A 16893-nucleotide genomic window follows, 5' to 3' on the forward strand; every position below is an offset into this window, starting at 1 on the left:
TAGCATAGTATTTCAGATTTCAGCCCCTTGACTTTAAGTAAGGAATGCACTCTAAGTTGCTCAGAAGACTCTAATCTTAAAGATAGATAAAAGATAAGGTCTTCTTTGTAATCTTTCATACTCTTCTGGAAAATAGCAGTTCTGTTAAAAGTTTTTAAGTGTCTTTCCCCTCTTCTGTATTTTATGTTTCTCATATGGTTGGTTCTTGTAGGATATTAAATACATTTTCACCCCTTGCAAATCCTTGTTTTTCCATAGTTGTTCTGCTTCTGTTTTTTACTAATTAATTATTCAACACTTCAATCATTTTATTGTTCTTTAGAGTAACTCCTTTTCACATTTTCTCAGAGTTCTAAAAATGAGCACCTATCAAATGACTATAGTTGTGGGGTTTTTCCCCCTAGAAACCTTGGAAAATTAAAAATGGAAGTTACACCTGATTATTGGGTGTTACCTCCTGCTAATCTAAATAACAATGTCTAAAATATTTCATTATGAAAACAATTCATTTTAATAAGGCATCCTGCATGCTCCCAGATATGATTTAGTCTCACAGATCGAATTATCTGTGTTAAAAATTAACATAATTATTTTTCTTTTTGAGTTGATTCTGTTAACTTTAATTTTTTCATCTTAGGGGCTATTCTAGAAATCAGAGAAAAGTTTTAGAATTTTAATCCTGAAATTCAGTGTGATATTGGGAAAATCTTTTAAGGAATTAGGGAATGATATCTTTAGGAAAGTTAATACTTTTTGAGAAGATTTTTTTGTTTTGTTTTAGGATAGATATAGTGAATATTACAGTTTTTTTTTTAATATTATAGGTTTTACATATAACACTTTAGACTGGATTTACCACCTATTTGTCTTCCAGGTGTTTTTTTAAAAAAAGATTTAATTAATTAATTTAATTTATTTATTTGGGGGGGGGAGGAGGGAAGGAGAGGGAGGAGGGGAGGGAGGGAGGGAGACGCAGAGACACAGGCAGAGGGAGAAGCAGGCTCCGTGCAGGGAGCCTGATGTGGGACTCCATCCTGGGTCTCCAGGATCACAACCTGGGCTGAAGGCAGTGCTAAACCGCTGAGCCACCTGGGCTATTCCCCCCCACCTTTTTTTTTTGAGAGAGAGAGAGATTGAGATTGAGGGCGGGGAGGGGCAGAGAGAGGAGGAGAATTTTGAGCAGGCTCCATGCCTAGCAAGGAGCCTCAAAACAGGGCTCAGTCTCATGGCCCTGAGATCATGACCTAAGCTGAAATCAAGAATCAGACACAACCAACTGAGCCACCCAAGTTCCCCCGGTTTATCAATTTTTTTTTGCTCCCTACACAGGTGTGTACCTACGCCCCTACTATGGTGTACTAAGAATATGAGCGCAGAAAACTTGTCTAAAATTAGAACTCTTTTGGGGGCAGGAAGGATCAAAGAATTGTTACTTGCCTATTTCTCTTTTGTGCATATAAGGCAATCCCATTTTGAGAAGGTTTTTAAACAACATTGACTTTACGAAAAATCAGTATACAGTTCTTCATCTGAAGATATTTTGTTGATTTGAAATATTTTTCATAAGTTGTATGTAAATGGTATTTCAAAATAAAATTATTTAAAATCATATCATTTGACATTTAAGGAGTCCTGTGAGTTGTCTTATGGAGTAAATCTATTCTCTACTGTTGGTTTCCATTCAAATTTTTACTTGCTGGTTTTGCAAATGGTTCTTGTATATTTAGAATTATTTTTTGAGTGAATGATAGAAAAGTAACTGAGGTCCTGGCTCTGCCATGTTGGAATCTTAACATTTTATCCCATCTTCTTTAGGTCTCTGTGCTATGGAAGTGCTTCCCCTTGCACTACCTTCTCCACCTCGTCAATTATCAGAATCAGAAAAAAATCGGATGGAGGACCAGGAGGAAAATACTTTAAGAGAGTTGCGGTTGTTTCTCAGGGATGTAACCAAGAGGCTGGCCACAGATAAACGCTTTAACATCTTCAGCAAACCGGTGGATATTGAAGAGGTCTTGTTTCAGTAGTGTGCAAACAGTGAAGTTGAACTGGCTAAAAGAAAAAAATATTGACATCTTTTTTTGGAAGGAAAAAAAGCAAAGGCATGGATGAATATTACCCCTAGCCTGTAAAATTTTAATCCATGTGATAATTACTAATGTCACCAGCAAATATCTGGTGACTTTTGGATGAAAATAGTGACCAATTTGTATGTCCTCTTAATTAGTATTGATCTTTGTGATCTCTTACTCTTCTGTTCAAGAAGAGGATTAAAAGTTACTTTAATGAAATGTCCATACAAAACTATTTTTATTCCAGGATAAATCTTGCTCTTAAAAAGTATCTTGATGTTAACCAGTCAATACCAATTACTTTGGCATTTTCCAAATTATGTATATTTTAGTGAAAGAGTTGGGAAAGAAACCTGAAATTTATCTTTCATATTTTGGAAATGCCTGTGACTAAGATGCTGTTTGAAGTTAAGCATATCCTATGTAGCTAAAATTGTTTTTCCCTGCAAGGATTTTTCTCTGCTCCCAGTGGAAAATTTCTCACTTTCTATGTATATTGTTTTGTGTCCTTGTGGGAGCATGGTTTGTGATGATAAGAAAAGAAATTTTCCATTTGGAATCTACTATAATATTGTGGATGAAATTTTTGGTGGTGTTGTTTTTGTTTTTTTATCCTGGGATAATATAGTGTGTGGATGAACACAATACAGTCTTTACTGGCCTTCTTCTTATAGTTCAGACTCCATGTTTGAACAGCTTTGGTGTTTTTAGTTTTAATTTTTTCTTCATCTTTTTTAATTTGAATTATGAAATGATTCATAGTTTAATGTTGCGTCCTTGTTGTGAAATCTGTACTTTTGGACCTGAGCAGATTCCTTTGGAATCATTACCTCATCTGTGACTGGGAAGAATGAGCTATCATTGTTTTTTTCCCCTCTGAAAACAGTTATCCCACCCCAATCCCCCCTTTTTTTTGAGTAAAAGGACTATTTCTAACTTTATTTGTATATTTCTCCATGATACATAGTTTTATATATTTGATCCTTTTAACAACCTCACAAGGTCATTATTATTCTTATGTTGCAGCTGAGGAAACTGAGGCTCCCAGGCAAGTGACATAGCCAAGACTCAAAGGTTTTTTGAAATTTAAAGTCCACATTCCTTCCATTATATCACAGTTATACCTTAATTTTTTTTTCTACTGCAATGGCAGGAATTGCCTAATTTACTTTTGCAATTAATACATACCATTTTATATTTGCGGAACATTTTTTTCCCCTTTTAGTGTTATCAGATAATCTTGAAACTATCAGCCCACTTTCTTTTTCTTTTTATGAGATTTTATTTATTGATGCGGGGGGTGGGGAGAGAGAGAGAGAGAGAATGAGCAGGACAGGGGTGAGCAGAGAAGGAGGGAGAAGCAGGGAGCCTGATGTTGATGTGGGGCTCCATCCCACACCCTAGGATCACGACCTGAGCCCAAGGCAGGTGCTTAACTGGCTGAGACACCCAGATGCCCTCAGCCCACTTTAAAGATTATTTTAGATGTTTATTTTTGTTTCAAATTGGGTATGGGACCCTGACACTTATTTGATAATGGCTTGACTTCAAGTCAACCTCCCATACTGGGATTTTTTTTTTTTTTTTTTTTTTTTCCATACTGGGATTAAACCAATTTTGCCTTTTCCCCCAGAACTCTTTCTAAACAGAAGAGGTGATCAGATTTCAGATGCCATCTGTGATAGAGTAAAAGTTTTATAAAGGATGGTAGGGCATTGGAAGGGGATAGAAAATGTTGGTCAGATAAAACTTTTATTCAAGGATTATGTTTCTTACTTTCTCTTTTATTCTTATGTTCTTCTGTTACTTGTTCTTTGTTCTTGAAGCTGAAAATGTAGAGGTCTCTGTGAAACATGAGGGAAAGACAATATTAAAAATTTTTTAAAAAGATTTTATTTATTTAAGAGCATGAGTGGGGTGTAGGGGTGGGGGGAAGGGGCAAAGGGAGAGGGAGAAATAGACTTCCTGCTGAGTAGGGAGCCAGATGTGGGGCATATCCCAGGACCCAAAAATCATGATCCTAGCAGAAGGCAGATGCTTAACTAACTGAGCCACCCAGGTGCCCCACAAGATAACAACCTAAAACATAAAAATTTATATTCAGATAATGAATTTGAAATGTCTAAAAACTATGGAATTCCAAAGCTGGCTTCAGAGAAAACAGAAGTTTAGGAAATAAACATTAAGTTTAAAATTAAGTATTGGGGCAAAAATTTTATGATCTTTAGTAATATAAGTTTTTAAAGTGCTTTGCAGTTAATAAACATTTTCCACATGTACACAGAGGCATGGCAAATACGAGAGCCAAGAATCCAACTGATATCTTCTGAGCTATTGTTTATCAGTATATCTCTGCTACCTCCCCTATAAGGAGATTTTCAGCTCCTAGAAATAAAAGAATAAATTATAACATGCCCATAAAATTTAAAAACGTATAAAATACGTGTGTGTATTTGCAATGGAAAAAAGTAACCTTCAGTTTCATAGAGCAGGAATTATCCTAGCCCTAGAATTTGGTCCTGGACTAATTAGATGTTTCTAAGATTGCTTTTATATCTGACCTGATTATTTGGTTTGAGATTTGCATTGAGGGAAGCAATAGATAGGTTGATAGAGCTTTCTTAGTGGACAAATGATATAAAACATTGGGCAAAAAAAAACCAAAAAAACAAAACAAAAGGGCAAATCCTGACTTACTAGCCCTTATTTTGGGTTGTCTCCCAGGAAATCGGCCCATAGAGCATGTTTACTTGTGAATGTGTTTATAATTAGGGAAGTCCAAGCAAATCTTTTACTAGTCATGAAGGCAATACTTATTTTTGTTATATAATTGACTCAAACTGTTTGTTGTAATGACTCCAAAGGAGCAGAAAACACTTTCCATGAAATGATTCACCCTGGAAAAAGAAAGAAATCTTTTGTTGTTATTTAAAGATATTAAAGAGATTTACCAGAGAACTTTAATTATATGAAAAATCTATGTTTCTTAATTTCCTTCAAAAAATTTTTTTAAAGTAATATTTATTGATACTTATTGGGTGCTTTTACCAATACATTCTGTTCTCAGGTATATCCAAAGGACTGGGGGGAGAAAAGCTGACATAATTGGTTTTATATTTCAAAATCAGAAACATTTCAGAGTTAATTTAGATATGACTTGAAACTGAAGCTTTTCATGGAAAGTATGACTTCAAAGTAGTAACTTTAGCAGCATAAATTGCTCTACAATTTTATCCTCACTTATCATTCTTAAAATATCTGGGTTTAATTATTAAATAACTATATGGTTTTATTTTGTGTTTTTATGAGTAGATCATAGGAAATAGAAGTCATTTTCATTAAAATATTTTCTTTTAGGTTTCAGATTATCTTGAAGTAATCAAGGAACCAATGGATTTATCAACAGTAATAACTAAAATTGATAAGCATAATTACCTGACTGCTAAGGATTTTCTGAAAGATATTGACCTCATCTGTAGCAATGCTCTAGAGTATAATCCAGATAAGGATCCAGGAGGTAAGGATGCTCTGGGGAAGGTTCACTTTGGTGATCAATGAGAAGATAGTGGAAAGTTTAAATACTAAAGCATGCCCATATTTCAGGTAGATAAATTAGTATTTTATTTTATTTTATTTATTTTATTTATTTTATTCCTGAGAAAGAGAGAGAGAGAGAGAGAGAGAGAGAGGCCTAGACACAGGCAGAGGGAGAAGCAGGCTCCATGCAGTGAGCCCGACGCAGAACTCGATCCCAGGTCTCTAGGATCAGGCCCTGGGCTGAAGGCGGTGCTAAACCAGGGGTGCCCAGATAAATTAGTTTTTTTTTTTTTTTTAAACATTTTTTAAAATTTATTTATGATAGTCATACAGAGAGAGAGAGAGAGAGAGGCAGAGACACAACAGGCAGAGGGAGAAGCAGGCTCCATGCACCGGGAGCCCGATGTGGGATTCGATCCCGGGTCTCCAGGATCGCGCCCTGGGCCAAAGGCAGGCGCCAAACCGCTGCGCCACCCAGGGATCCCCATAAATTAGTTTTAATGACATATTATTGTATTTAGAAACTTCTTGATCAGGAACTCCTAATATACTTAAATGTTAAATATAATTATTAAAATAATTTATTAATTTATGAAATTAAATAATGGATTTAAATAAGGATTTTATATTTTAGGTATTCTGTTCAGGGTTTAGTTTCTTCATTTATATTTTACTTTTTCTACTTAGATTCTTATTTAGGTAGGATGGAAAACTGAGTAATTGAGAATTTAATGTAAAATTCATTTATTTGGTCAAGATCACCAGCACTGATAAACACTGGGAATTCCAGATTGGTGGGAACTTATTATAGAGTAAGTTTACATGTAAAAGACCCTTTTAAGTAGATAGTACATATTCTGTAGATTGTGGTTATTTTTAATGCAATTTTATTGTTTTGTTCCTAACCCAATCCTGTACTTAAATCTGTAGTCCCTGCTCTTTGAGTGCCCTCCATGGAGGACCGGTAGGAACATATCTGTAGTTAAACAAGATGAATTGATTGATTCGTTGTAACAAGGAAGAATATGTATCACGTGGAACCATATAGGATTTGAGCTTGTGCTAAGGATTTCGGAGAGGATTTAAGAAAGTAGGACATTGTAGTAGATTGGATGCTCTTAGAAGTAGGGGGTGATTTTGAGATTAGATATTTTAAGAACCTGGAAGGCAAGAAGGGAGCAAAGCTAAAACTGGGATGGGTAAAGAAGAAGCAGTCATCCATTTTATCCGAGATAGGATTTTACATGCTTGTTTTTGTGGCTCGGACAATATTCATGCTTTTGTCTTTGTTCAGATATTGGGGGGCTCTTATTTTTATTTTGATTCGCCGTGGTCACGGAGTGGCCTTTTCTGATGTTGTGTTCTGTAAAAATTGTTTATGTTTAATATGAGTACACCAAGGTCTAGCTGATAGTGCCAGACCATTTTCCAGCTAACAGGGGCTGTTACTCTCTTTCTCACTCTGCTGAGGATTCTGTTTCTTCAACAGGTGATAGACAAGTAAGATGCTTTTTACTTCTTAAACATTGATTTAAGTTTCACTTATCTCAAGGTAGTTAGAATACAGTTTTCTGCTTTTTTCCTGTGTTTATGGGTAGTGGTTCTTAGGCCACTTGTTAGAATGACCCCAATCTCGCACTTTCACATGAAATTGGGAGTTTTTCATCTAAATTTAGATCACCGCACATCAGATATCCTAATTCCAAGTTTACAGGCAGAATAACATTTTACATAGCTGTTCTTAAGCTTTGTATTAGGACATTTGCCTCTTGTTAGTTTTTGTTTCTTTTATTTTGACTTTTTATTATATATGTTGTGTAGAAACATTTCTAAAGACTAAAAGAAGATAATTAAGTAACTCCATTACCTTGTGTTGTTTCTCACACACGGGAATGTATTGTACATGGAATACCTACATGCATAATATTTTTACTAAAATGAGAACACAATTTTTGTGAATTTTGTCATTCATGGATTATTTTGTGAAAAGTATATGAGTTAATATATTCCTATGACATTATTTTAATCACGTAGATGTACTATTATAGCCAATACCCCATTGGACATACTAGATTTTTTAGTTTTTCCCTCTATTATAATATTGATGAATAACTTTGTAGTATACATTTTATGTACATCCTTAACTATTTCTTTAGAATGATTTTCTTAAAGTGAAATTTCTGAATCAAGGAATATATCTTTCTCTATATATCTTCTAAGGCTTTTAATCTATACAGTTAAATTTTTCTCGCATTTTTGTTTTCTTTTGTCAGCACCATCAAGGCCACTGTTAGCCAATATAACAGTGTTGTGTGAGTGAGCGAATCTCCTTTTGTATAGATGGCCTCCAGCAACAGGACACAGTTTGGGTAGTGAAGAATGGGCTGGATGTCAGCTTCATTTGATTTCCTTGCTGGGGCCCTTGAGTAGGGTACAGTCTGCACAGGTGTTTAGAGTGGCCTTGACCAAAGTATGAGAGTACTTATACTCTGTTATAGTGTTCAAGACACAGGGGTTGCTGAAACTGTACTAGGTAATAAGAGTTTGGGCTTTGGATTTATACCTAAGCGTTAGTACCAGTTCTGCTATTTTCTAGTTCATTAATGTGATCAAGTTTAGTCCTCTAAATTTTAGTATTCTTATCTGCAAAATAGAGATAATTATAGTATTCTTCTCATTGGGGTGGTTGTATGGGTTAAATGAGAAATTGTATTATGTTAAATATTACAGAACCACCATTTTCATATGGCTCAACCTAAATATGTTAAGCCCTTATCATAGTGCCTGAGACACGGTAAGTGTTCTGTAGAGGTTAGCAGTCCACATTTTAATTTTTGTTACCATTATTACTTAAATTGTGCTTAAAAAAAATTTTTTTTAATAAAGTGGTTGCTTAGTGGGTACCTATGTATTTAATTCCCTGGACCACATTTAAAATTTAATACTATTTTGGAAAAAGTCTAGGGACGGATAGTGAAAAATAAATTTGAATGTTTAGAGAAAGCCAATTGAGAGGGTCAATTCAGATTTTTCCCCCTATGTTACTTAATTTATAACCACATTGAAAAATATTACTTTAAATAAAGAAGCAGTGGTTTCTGGTGCATAATAAGCTTTTCCTATCCATTGCAGTTGTATAACAGAGAATATGGCTCTTAGAGTTGACATGATACACTTAAAATTTTCTTTCTTCACTATTTTAGATGCAAAAAAGTGTGATATAATTTAAAGGCATGATTTTGGCTCTGTTCAGATTATTTCATATCTTTGAGTTAAGAGGCTTGTTTTTTCCTTAGCAGAACCACTTGTTATGTATTAGGAAAACAACCTCAGGGTCTGTTGTGTAGCAAGTAGAAATTACAGGAGTGTTGTATTACTTTTACAAGCTCCCATGAGTATTTGGAGCTTACAGTGTTCTGTTTTGCAGAACCCTTGGCCATTTGGGAAAAAAATCTAGCATACACATAGAAGACAAAAGCCAGTATTTTGAAAGCTATACATGTTGCCTAAATGTTTACCCAGATTATCTCTCATGAGGATGATGTGGACAGAAATTAAATGTTAGCCAGAAGAATTTTAACCTGTAGTTCTAAATGTAACTAGTATCAAATGTTTGACCCTAATTATTTATTATCTTAAAGATATATAAACATATATATATATTTAACCATTCCCCATTCTTTATCTTGCAGTACATCACATTCTCTAGGCCTCAGTTTCACCCCTAGAATGAGTCTAGCCCTCATTCACATACATACTATTATTGAGCTCATTTTGCTGAAAGTTCAGCCCTAATCTTGTAGTCTTCTCAAAATCTTCTCTTTTGCACTAGTTTGCTTGGGAATAAAGCTTACAGCTTCACCCTAGCCTTTGGAGCCCTCTGCAGGCTGTGCTTCAGCCAAACTCATTAATATTTTCTGTTAGTATTTATGAGTACCATGTACTAGTTACTGAGCCTGGGTGCTTAGAATACAAAAGTGACTGTGACAGTCCTTGCCTCTTGCGGCAGAGATACTCAGATGTAATGTATGTTTAACGATTACTGTGTGGCAGACATCATGCTATGTGTTACGGTATTAGTTTGCTAGAACTTTCATAACAAAATGATATAGACTAAAAGAACAGAAATTAATTTTCTTAGAGTTCTGGAAGCTGTGAGTCCAAAATGAAAGTGTCAGTAGATTTGGTTTCTCTTTAGTATTCCTTTTGGCTTACAGATGGCTGCCTTCTTGCTGTGACCTCATATGCTCATTTCTCTGTATGCACACACCCCTTGTGTGTCTTTGCCAATTTTCCTCTTACAAGGACATAGATCAAATTAGGACCTACTCATACAACCTTATTTTATCTTAGTTACTTCTTTAAGAGCTCTATTTTTATTTAATTTTTTTAAGATTTATTTATTTATTAGTGTGAGAGAGAGCAACCACAAACGGGGAGAGGCAGAGGGAGAGAAATCCTCAAGCAGATTTTTCCCCCACCTGCCAAGTGTGGAGGCCAATGCAGGGCTCATGACCTGAGCCAAAATCAAGAGTTGGATGCCTAACCGACTGAGTCACTTGGGTGCCTCTGCAGTTGTAATAGATTATTAAGGTAGAGCATAGAGGTGGCAGTTACGAATTTTGTCTTGAAGTGACGACAGATGATTATAGTGCAGTTTTATAAGGTCTTTGTTAGAAATATGTACACATTGTGAGTGGAGCACAGAGGAAAAGACACTACCTAGAAATGGATAAGATTAGGAAAGGCATTCATTCCACGCTGACAGAAGTAGTGTACAAAATTATAAAAAGAGGGAATGTGCTGGAGAATAGAGCAGAACAGTGGTGGGAAATGAATCTGTTTTCTCTCTCTTTTTTTTAAAGATTTTATTTATTCATGAGAGAGACACAGAGAGAAAGAGGCAGAGACACAGGCAGAGGGAGAAGCAGGCTCCATGCAGGGATCCCGACTTGGGACTTGATCTTGAAACTTGATCCGGGGACTCCAGGATCACACCCTGGGCTGAAGGCGGTGCTAAACTGCTGAGCCACCTAAGCTGTCCATGAATCTGTTCTCTTAACCACCACGTCTCCATTTACTGAGCATCCATGTGTGGAATATTCTGATATGCATAAATCATGGTCTATGCTGGAAATGTATAGCTCTGGTCTGGAAGATGCCTAAAGCCCACTTAGTAGAGAGTCCTACAGATAAATGTCCTAGAAAGTCCCTATCTTCTTTTGATCCTGAATAAGGACTTCAGAGTTACTTTTCTAAATGATAAGGAACGATTGGATGGTTTTGAGACAGAAAGTGATACAGTTTGATTTGCATTTAAGAGTATAGTATTGCAGGCAGTGTCAGTTTTGGGGTAGAGGTCAGGAGAGTAGCAGAGATGGAGGTTAGAAGACCAATTAAAATTCAGTTGCAGTGGCGGCAGAGATTGGACGTAAAGGGCCTAGTGACCAATCGATTAGATGTAACTGACAGAAATCTAGAATGACTCCTGAGTTTGTGGTCTGAGCATGGTTAAGTAATATGAGAAGGAAACCAATAGAGGAACAGGTTTATGGGCAGTATGCTAAGCTTAATTTTGGACATATTAGTAAGAGCTAACCTTTGGTGCACTCCCAGATAAAATGCAGATATTACAGAGTAGTAGTTATATATATGGTTCTGGACATTGGGAGATATTTGGGCAAGAAACATTGTTGGAGTCATCAGTGTATAGGAGTGAATGAGATCACATAGGTGGTATATAGAATGAGAAGAGAGAGAAGTCCACGAGGAATCCTCCCTTATGAGATTTAGGTCCCAGTTCTCAGTTTAGCTCCAATCTTAACTGTTGGAATGAATTTATGGTACCTTTGTTAAATGTATTGCCCCTACTGGGAGTGTGTACCACTTTTATTGAGGTGTAAGTTACATAGAATATGTTGTTTTTAAAACTACATTTATCTTTTGAAATCCCACTCACCCTTCAAGGAATATTAAATGCTACATTCATGAAAGTTTTTTTGGATGTCCTTTCAGTTATAAGTAATCCCTTCATCTTGGAATCAACACTATGTAACTTTCCTGTGATACTTTTTATCTACCCCACCACCACCTGCCTCCTTGAGCTGAAATAGTTACTTGTTACTCCTTATCCCTTGTTTTAGACCCTAAGCTGATTGGGAACAGGATCTGTATAAGTGTATGTATGGAGCATGTTCTTAATAAATGTGGCCAGTGAGTAAATTTCATCAGTTGTTCTCTTGTTGAACACTAACTGAAGGAGTTTCAGATTAGATAGAAATTATAAAATGGAGACAATTTAGATATGAGCCAGTAAATACATAAAATTTCTTATTTATGAAATAATTTGGGATAAAACATCATCCTATAAAATTAGTTTTTCTTAAAATATTATTAATTTTCCTTAATAACTTTACTGAAAAAAACAGCTAATATACTTCTCTTCATCAAAGTACAAAAGTAACATTGACACATTGATAATAGTTGTTACTTTTATAAAAGTAGTGATTGTTTTTAAAAATTTTATTTAAATTCAACTAAATAACATATGGTATATTATTAGTTTCAGAGGTAGAGTTCAATGATTCATCAGTCTTACATAACACCCAGTGCTCATTCCATCATATGGATTGTCTATCACCCAGTTACCCCATCCTCCTTGCCTACCTCCCCTCCAACAACCCTCAGTTTGTTTCCTATGGTTAAGAGTCTGTTATGGTTTGTCTCCCCCTCTGATTTTGTCTTATGTTATTTTTCCCTCCTTTGCCTATGATCCTGTTTTGTTTTTTAAATTCCACATATGAGTGAGATCATATGATAATGCCTTTCTCTGATTGACTTATTTTGCTTAGCATAATACCCTTTAGTTCCATTTGCTGCAAATGGCAAGACTTCATGTTTTTGATGGCTGAGTGTGTGTGTGTGTGTGTGTGTGTGTGTGTGTATACACACACCACATCTTTATCCATTGGTTGATGGACATCTGGGCTCTTTCCATATGTTGGCTATTGTGGACATTGCTTCTATAATCAATGGGGTGCAGGTGCCTCTTCCAATCACTGTATCTTTTGGATAAACACCTAGTCGTGCAGTTTCTAGGTCATAAGGTAGCTCTAATTTTAAATTCTTGAGGAACCTCCATATTGTTTTCCAGAGTGGCTGCACCAGCTTGCATTCCCATCAACAGTGTGTGAGGGTTCCCGTTTCTCTGCATTGTTGCCAATATCTGTTGTTTCCTAACTTGTTAATTTTAGCCATTCTGACCGATGTGAGGTGGTATCTCATTGTGGTTGAGATTTCCCTGATGCTGAGTGATGTTGAGCATTTTTTCATGTGTCTGTTGGCCATTCGCATGTCTTCTCTGGAGAAGTGGCTTTTCATGTCTTCTGGCCATTTCTTGACTGGATTATTTGTTTTTCGGATGTTGAGAAAAGTAGTGATTCTATTAATTTTATAGATTCTCCTCAATTTGCCCTAATAATAGTTTTTATTATTGGGGCTCAGAGGTTATGTAATTTGTGCAAACCCACAAATGTTATATGGCACAACTGAATGGATTGGATTCTGTCCTCAAAGCTAGTGTGTGTGGTTTTTTGCTGTGCTTATGTTATTTTCAAATTACATGGATTTTGAGAATCTTAAGATCATAAAGTATGAGACTAAAGAACTGGTAAACATATACCTTATATTTTATTTATTTTTAAACTTTTGGTGGTCAGTAAAGCAAAGTTTATTGAGTGATAGTACAAAAGCTACTGAAGAGGGAGAGAGGGGACTCGAGAGAGTTGCCCTGTAGCTTATATCTTAAAGCACTGTTTAAAGTAAGGATTTTAAGACTGATGTCCATGAGAGAGTCTCTGAACAATAACATCCCAAATTGTATACATGTGTGATTTTTCATTTTTATCACATGCTTATAAGGATCTAAGATGACCCCCCTACCTCTTGAAAAAGATGAAGTTTGAAGACATCACATCTCTTCTACTTTTAATGTTCTATAAACTTATGATTTGTTGCTGTGTATAAAAAAACATAGATGCAATTCTAACCTAACAATGATTAAAAATAATTATAATGGTAAGCACATGAAAAATACTGTTTCCTTATCAAGTGCAGATGCTCTTCAGAATAAATTCATTATCCTTCAGATCAATGGGAAATTTTTATCGATTTCTTTTCTTTTCTTTTCTTTTCTTTTCCTTTCTTTTCTTTTCTTTTCTTTTCTTTTCTTTTCTTTTCTTTCTTCCCTCCCTCCCTCCCTCCCTCCCTCCCTCCCTCCCTCCCTCCCTCCCTCCCTTCCTTCCTTCCTTCCTTCCTTCCTTCCTTCCTTCCTTCCCCCATTTAATTGGGGATGGAATGTGAGCAGGAAGCATACATTTAAAAAGAAAGACTATTGAGTTATTTTAGAGTGATAATTTGCCAGATACATGGCTTTAGATTTAATCTTGCCTCTTAGCTTTTTCAAGCTGAGGTAGAAAGCCAGTGGCATGTGCACCACAAATATTATATTATCAGCTTGAAAGTACAGCTACTTCTAAGGATGTTCATTGTAGGTTTTTATGTGTAATAGGTAAAATTTGAAGCAACTTAAGACTTAAAACAATAGAACAATAATTTTGAAAAATTAAGGTACATCCTCCTTTGGATTTTCATTATTTTTATAATCATTCATTCATTCATTCATTCATTCATTCATGAGAGACAGAGAAAGAGAGGCAGAGACACAGGCAGAGGGAGAAGCAGCCTCCATGCAGGGAGCCTGACATGGGACTTGATTCCAGGACCCTGGGATCACGCTCTGAGCCAAAGGCAGACCTTCAACCGCTGAGCCACCCAGGTGTCCCCTACTTTGGATTTTTAAATAGCCATTATAGTTTGGTTCTCAAAGGATGTTTGAAAGTTATCAGGAGACTTCTGATTTTGGCTGTGATGGAGTAAAAGGGACCGAATTTATCCTCCTACCTGAAACAATGAAAAAAACTGAACAAAATGTATGAAAAAACAATTTTGAAGACACCGGATATCAGGAAACAAAGGCTAGTATTCCCCAAAAGATGAGAAACTACAGGTTGAGCCCTAGTTGCGTCGAGAGTTTCCAGACTATGGTATAGGAAGGAAAAACCCAGGCAGAGGAAGTCTACCTGAATTACAGAGACAGCTGGAAATGTAAGGAGGGCAAAGTAGGTAGAGTTCTCAGGGCAGAAAGAAAGCAAGCTGTACAGAGAGAACACTCTGGAAATCTGCAGCAGATCTCTTCCAGTCTTGAGCTGATCACTGATTGGTGTATACATATGAGGAAACTATCTCAGACCAGAGAAAGGAAATATTCCTTGAAGCTCATAGGGGACTAGCAATAGTGCAGCAAATATTTAGAGCTAATACCAACAGAGATAAAATAGGATCATAAATAAGTACACATCCAGAAGAAGTAAGAAAAAAAGGAAAAGGGAGCAAGTGGAAAATAAATAGCAACTTTACTAATAATCACATAAATCACATTGAAAATAAATGGTCTATTTTGGTGTAGTCTCAGTAGCTTATTTTTGCTGTTGTTTCCTTTGCCTGTGGAGACATATCTAGAAAAATGTTGCTAAGGCTGATGTTAGGGAATTTACTGTCCTTGTTCTGTTCTACGAATTTTATGGTTTCAGGTCTTACACTTAAGTCTTTAATCCATTTTGAGTTTATTTTTGTGTATGATGTAAGAAAGTGGTCCAATTTCATTCTTGTGCATGTAGCTGTCCAGTTTTCCCAACACTGTTTGTTAAAGAGACTGCGTTTTCCCCATGTATATTCTTGTCTCTTTTGTCATAGATGAATTGACCATATAAGTGTGGGTTATATTTCTGTGCTTTCTATCCTGTACTGTTGATCTCTGTGTCTGTTTTTGTGCCAGTGCCATACTGTTTCAGTTCTTACAGCTTTGTATTACATCTTGAAATCTGGAATTGTGATTTCAGACAAACCTCCAGCTTTGTTTTCCTTTCTCAAAGACTGCTTAGCTACTTGGGGTCTTTTGTGGTTCCATACACATTTTAGGATTACTTGTTCTAGTTTTGTGAAAAATGTTTTTGGTATTTTGATAGAGATTGTGTTGAATCTGCAGATTGCCTTGAATAGTGTAGACATTTTATTTTATTTTATTTTATTTTTAATTTTTATTTATTTATGATAGTCCCACACACACACAGAGAGAGAGAGGCAGAGACACAGGCAGAGGGAGAAGCAGGCTCCATGCCCTGGGAGCCTGACATGGGACTCAATCCCGGGTCTCCAGGATCGCGCCCTGGGTCAAAGGCAGGCGCCAAACCGCTGCGCCACCCAGGGATTCCCTAGTGTGTAGACATTTTAGCAATATTCTTCCAATCCATGAACATGGAATATCTTTCCATCTATGTATATCATCCTCAGTTTCTTTCATCAGTGTTTTATATTTTCCAAAGCACAGGTGTTTCACTTCTTTGGTTAAGTTTATTCCTAAGTATTTTATTCTTTTTGGTGTGATCAAAATGTATACTTTTTTTGTTTTAAGATTTTATTTATTTGACAGAACACAAGTAGGGGGAGTAGCAGGCAGAGGGAGAGGGAGAGGGAGAAGCAACTCCCTGCTGAGAAGGGATCCCGATGCAGGGCTTGATCTCAGGACTCTGAAATCATGACCTGAGCTGAAGACAGATTCTTAGCTGACTGAGCCACCCAGGTGCCCCCAAAATGTATACTTTAAATATATGCAATTTAATATATCTCTTCTGTACTGTAATAGATCTTTTTTTTTTTTTTTTAAGACTTAGGAAAGTACAGGATGTTAAATAATAAATTCGGATTGCACAGTTGTGGCTTTTGGGTCATAGATTCTTGAGATCTGTATTCATTTATTTCCATATATTCATGATATCTCTTTGGATATTTTTTACACATCGAAATAAACTCTTTAAACTTTAATTTTTGACTTTTTTCCTCTTCTATTTATTCTCTCATTATTTGCATATTTGAAAGTATTACTTCCATTTTCCCATTTTTCATGCAAGAAGCTAGACCATGATCCTTGATACATACCTCATCCCATACTTCATCATCAAGTTGTGTCCTTGAGAACGTATTTAAAATCCATAATCTTCTCCTTTTCACCACCCCCACCCTCATTCAATTTGTTCTTCTCTCTCACTAAAAAAAGAGCCTTCTGATTATGTTACCTGTTTTTGTTTTTGTTTTTTTTTATTCATGATAGTCACAGAGAGAGAGAGAGGCAGAGACACAGACAGAGGGAGAAGCAGGCTCCATGCTG

The 16893-nt window shown here is 36.0% G+C and overlaps 1 protein-coding gene across 2 annotated transcripts in view; it reads left to right on the forward strand.

The window, feature by feature from the left end:
- Positions 1-16893, forward strand: part of ATAD2B (ATPase family AAA domain containing 2B) — a 158759-nt gene that overhangs the window by 123509 nt on the left and 18357 nt on the right. Inside the window, exons 21-22 of one of the 2 annotated variants that reach the window (XM_072770929.1) lie at positions 1816-2012; positions 5430-5589. In XM_072770929.1, coding sequence (XP_072627030.1) covers positions 1816-2012; positions 5430-5589 — 357 coding nt within the window. The remainder of the gene's footprint in view (positions 1-1815; positions 2013-5429; positions 5590-16893) is intronic. The other variant, XM_072770930.1, reaches the window with a different exon arrangement.

This window comes from Canis lupus, chromosome 12, assembly GCF_048164855.1.
Source record: "Canis lupus baileyi chromosome 12, mCanLup2.hap1, whole genome shotgun sequence".
NCBI lineage: Eukaryota > Metazoa > Chordata > Mammalia > Carnivora > Canidae > Canis > Canis lupus.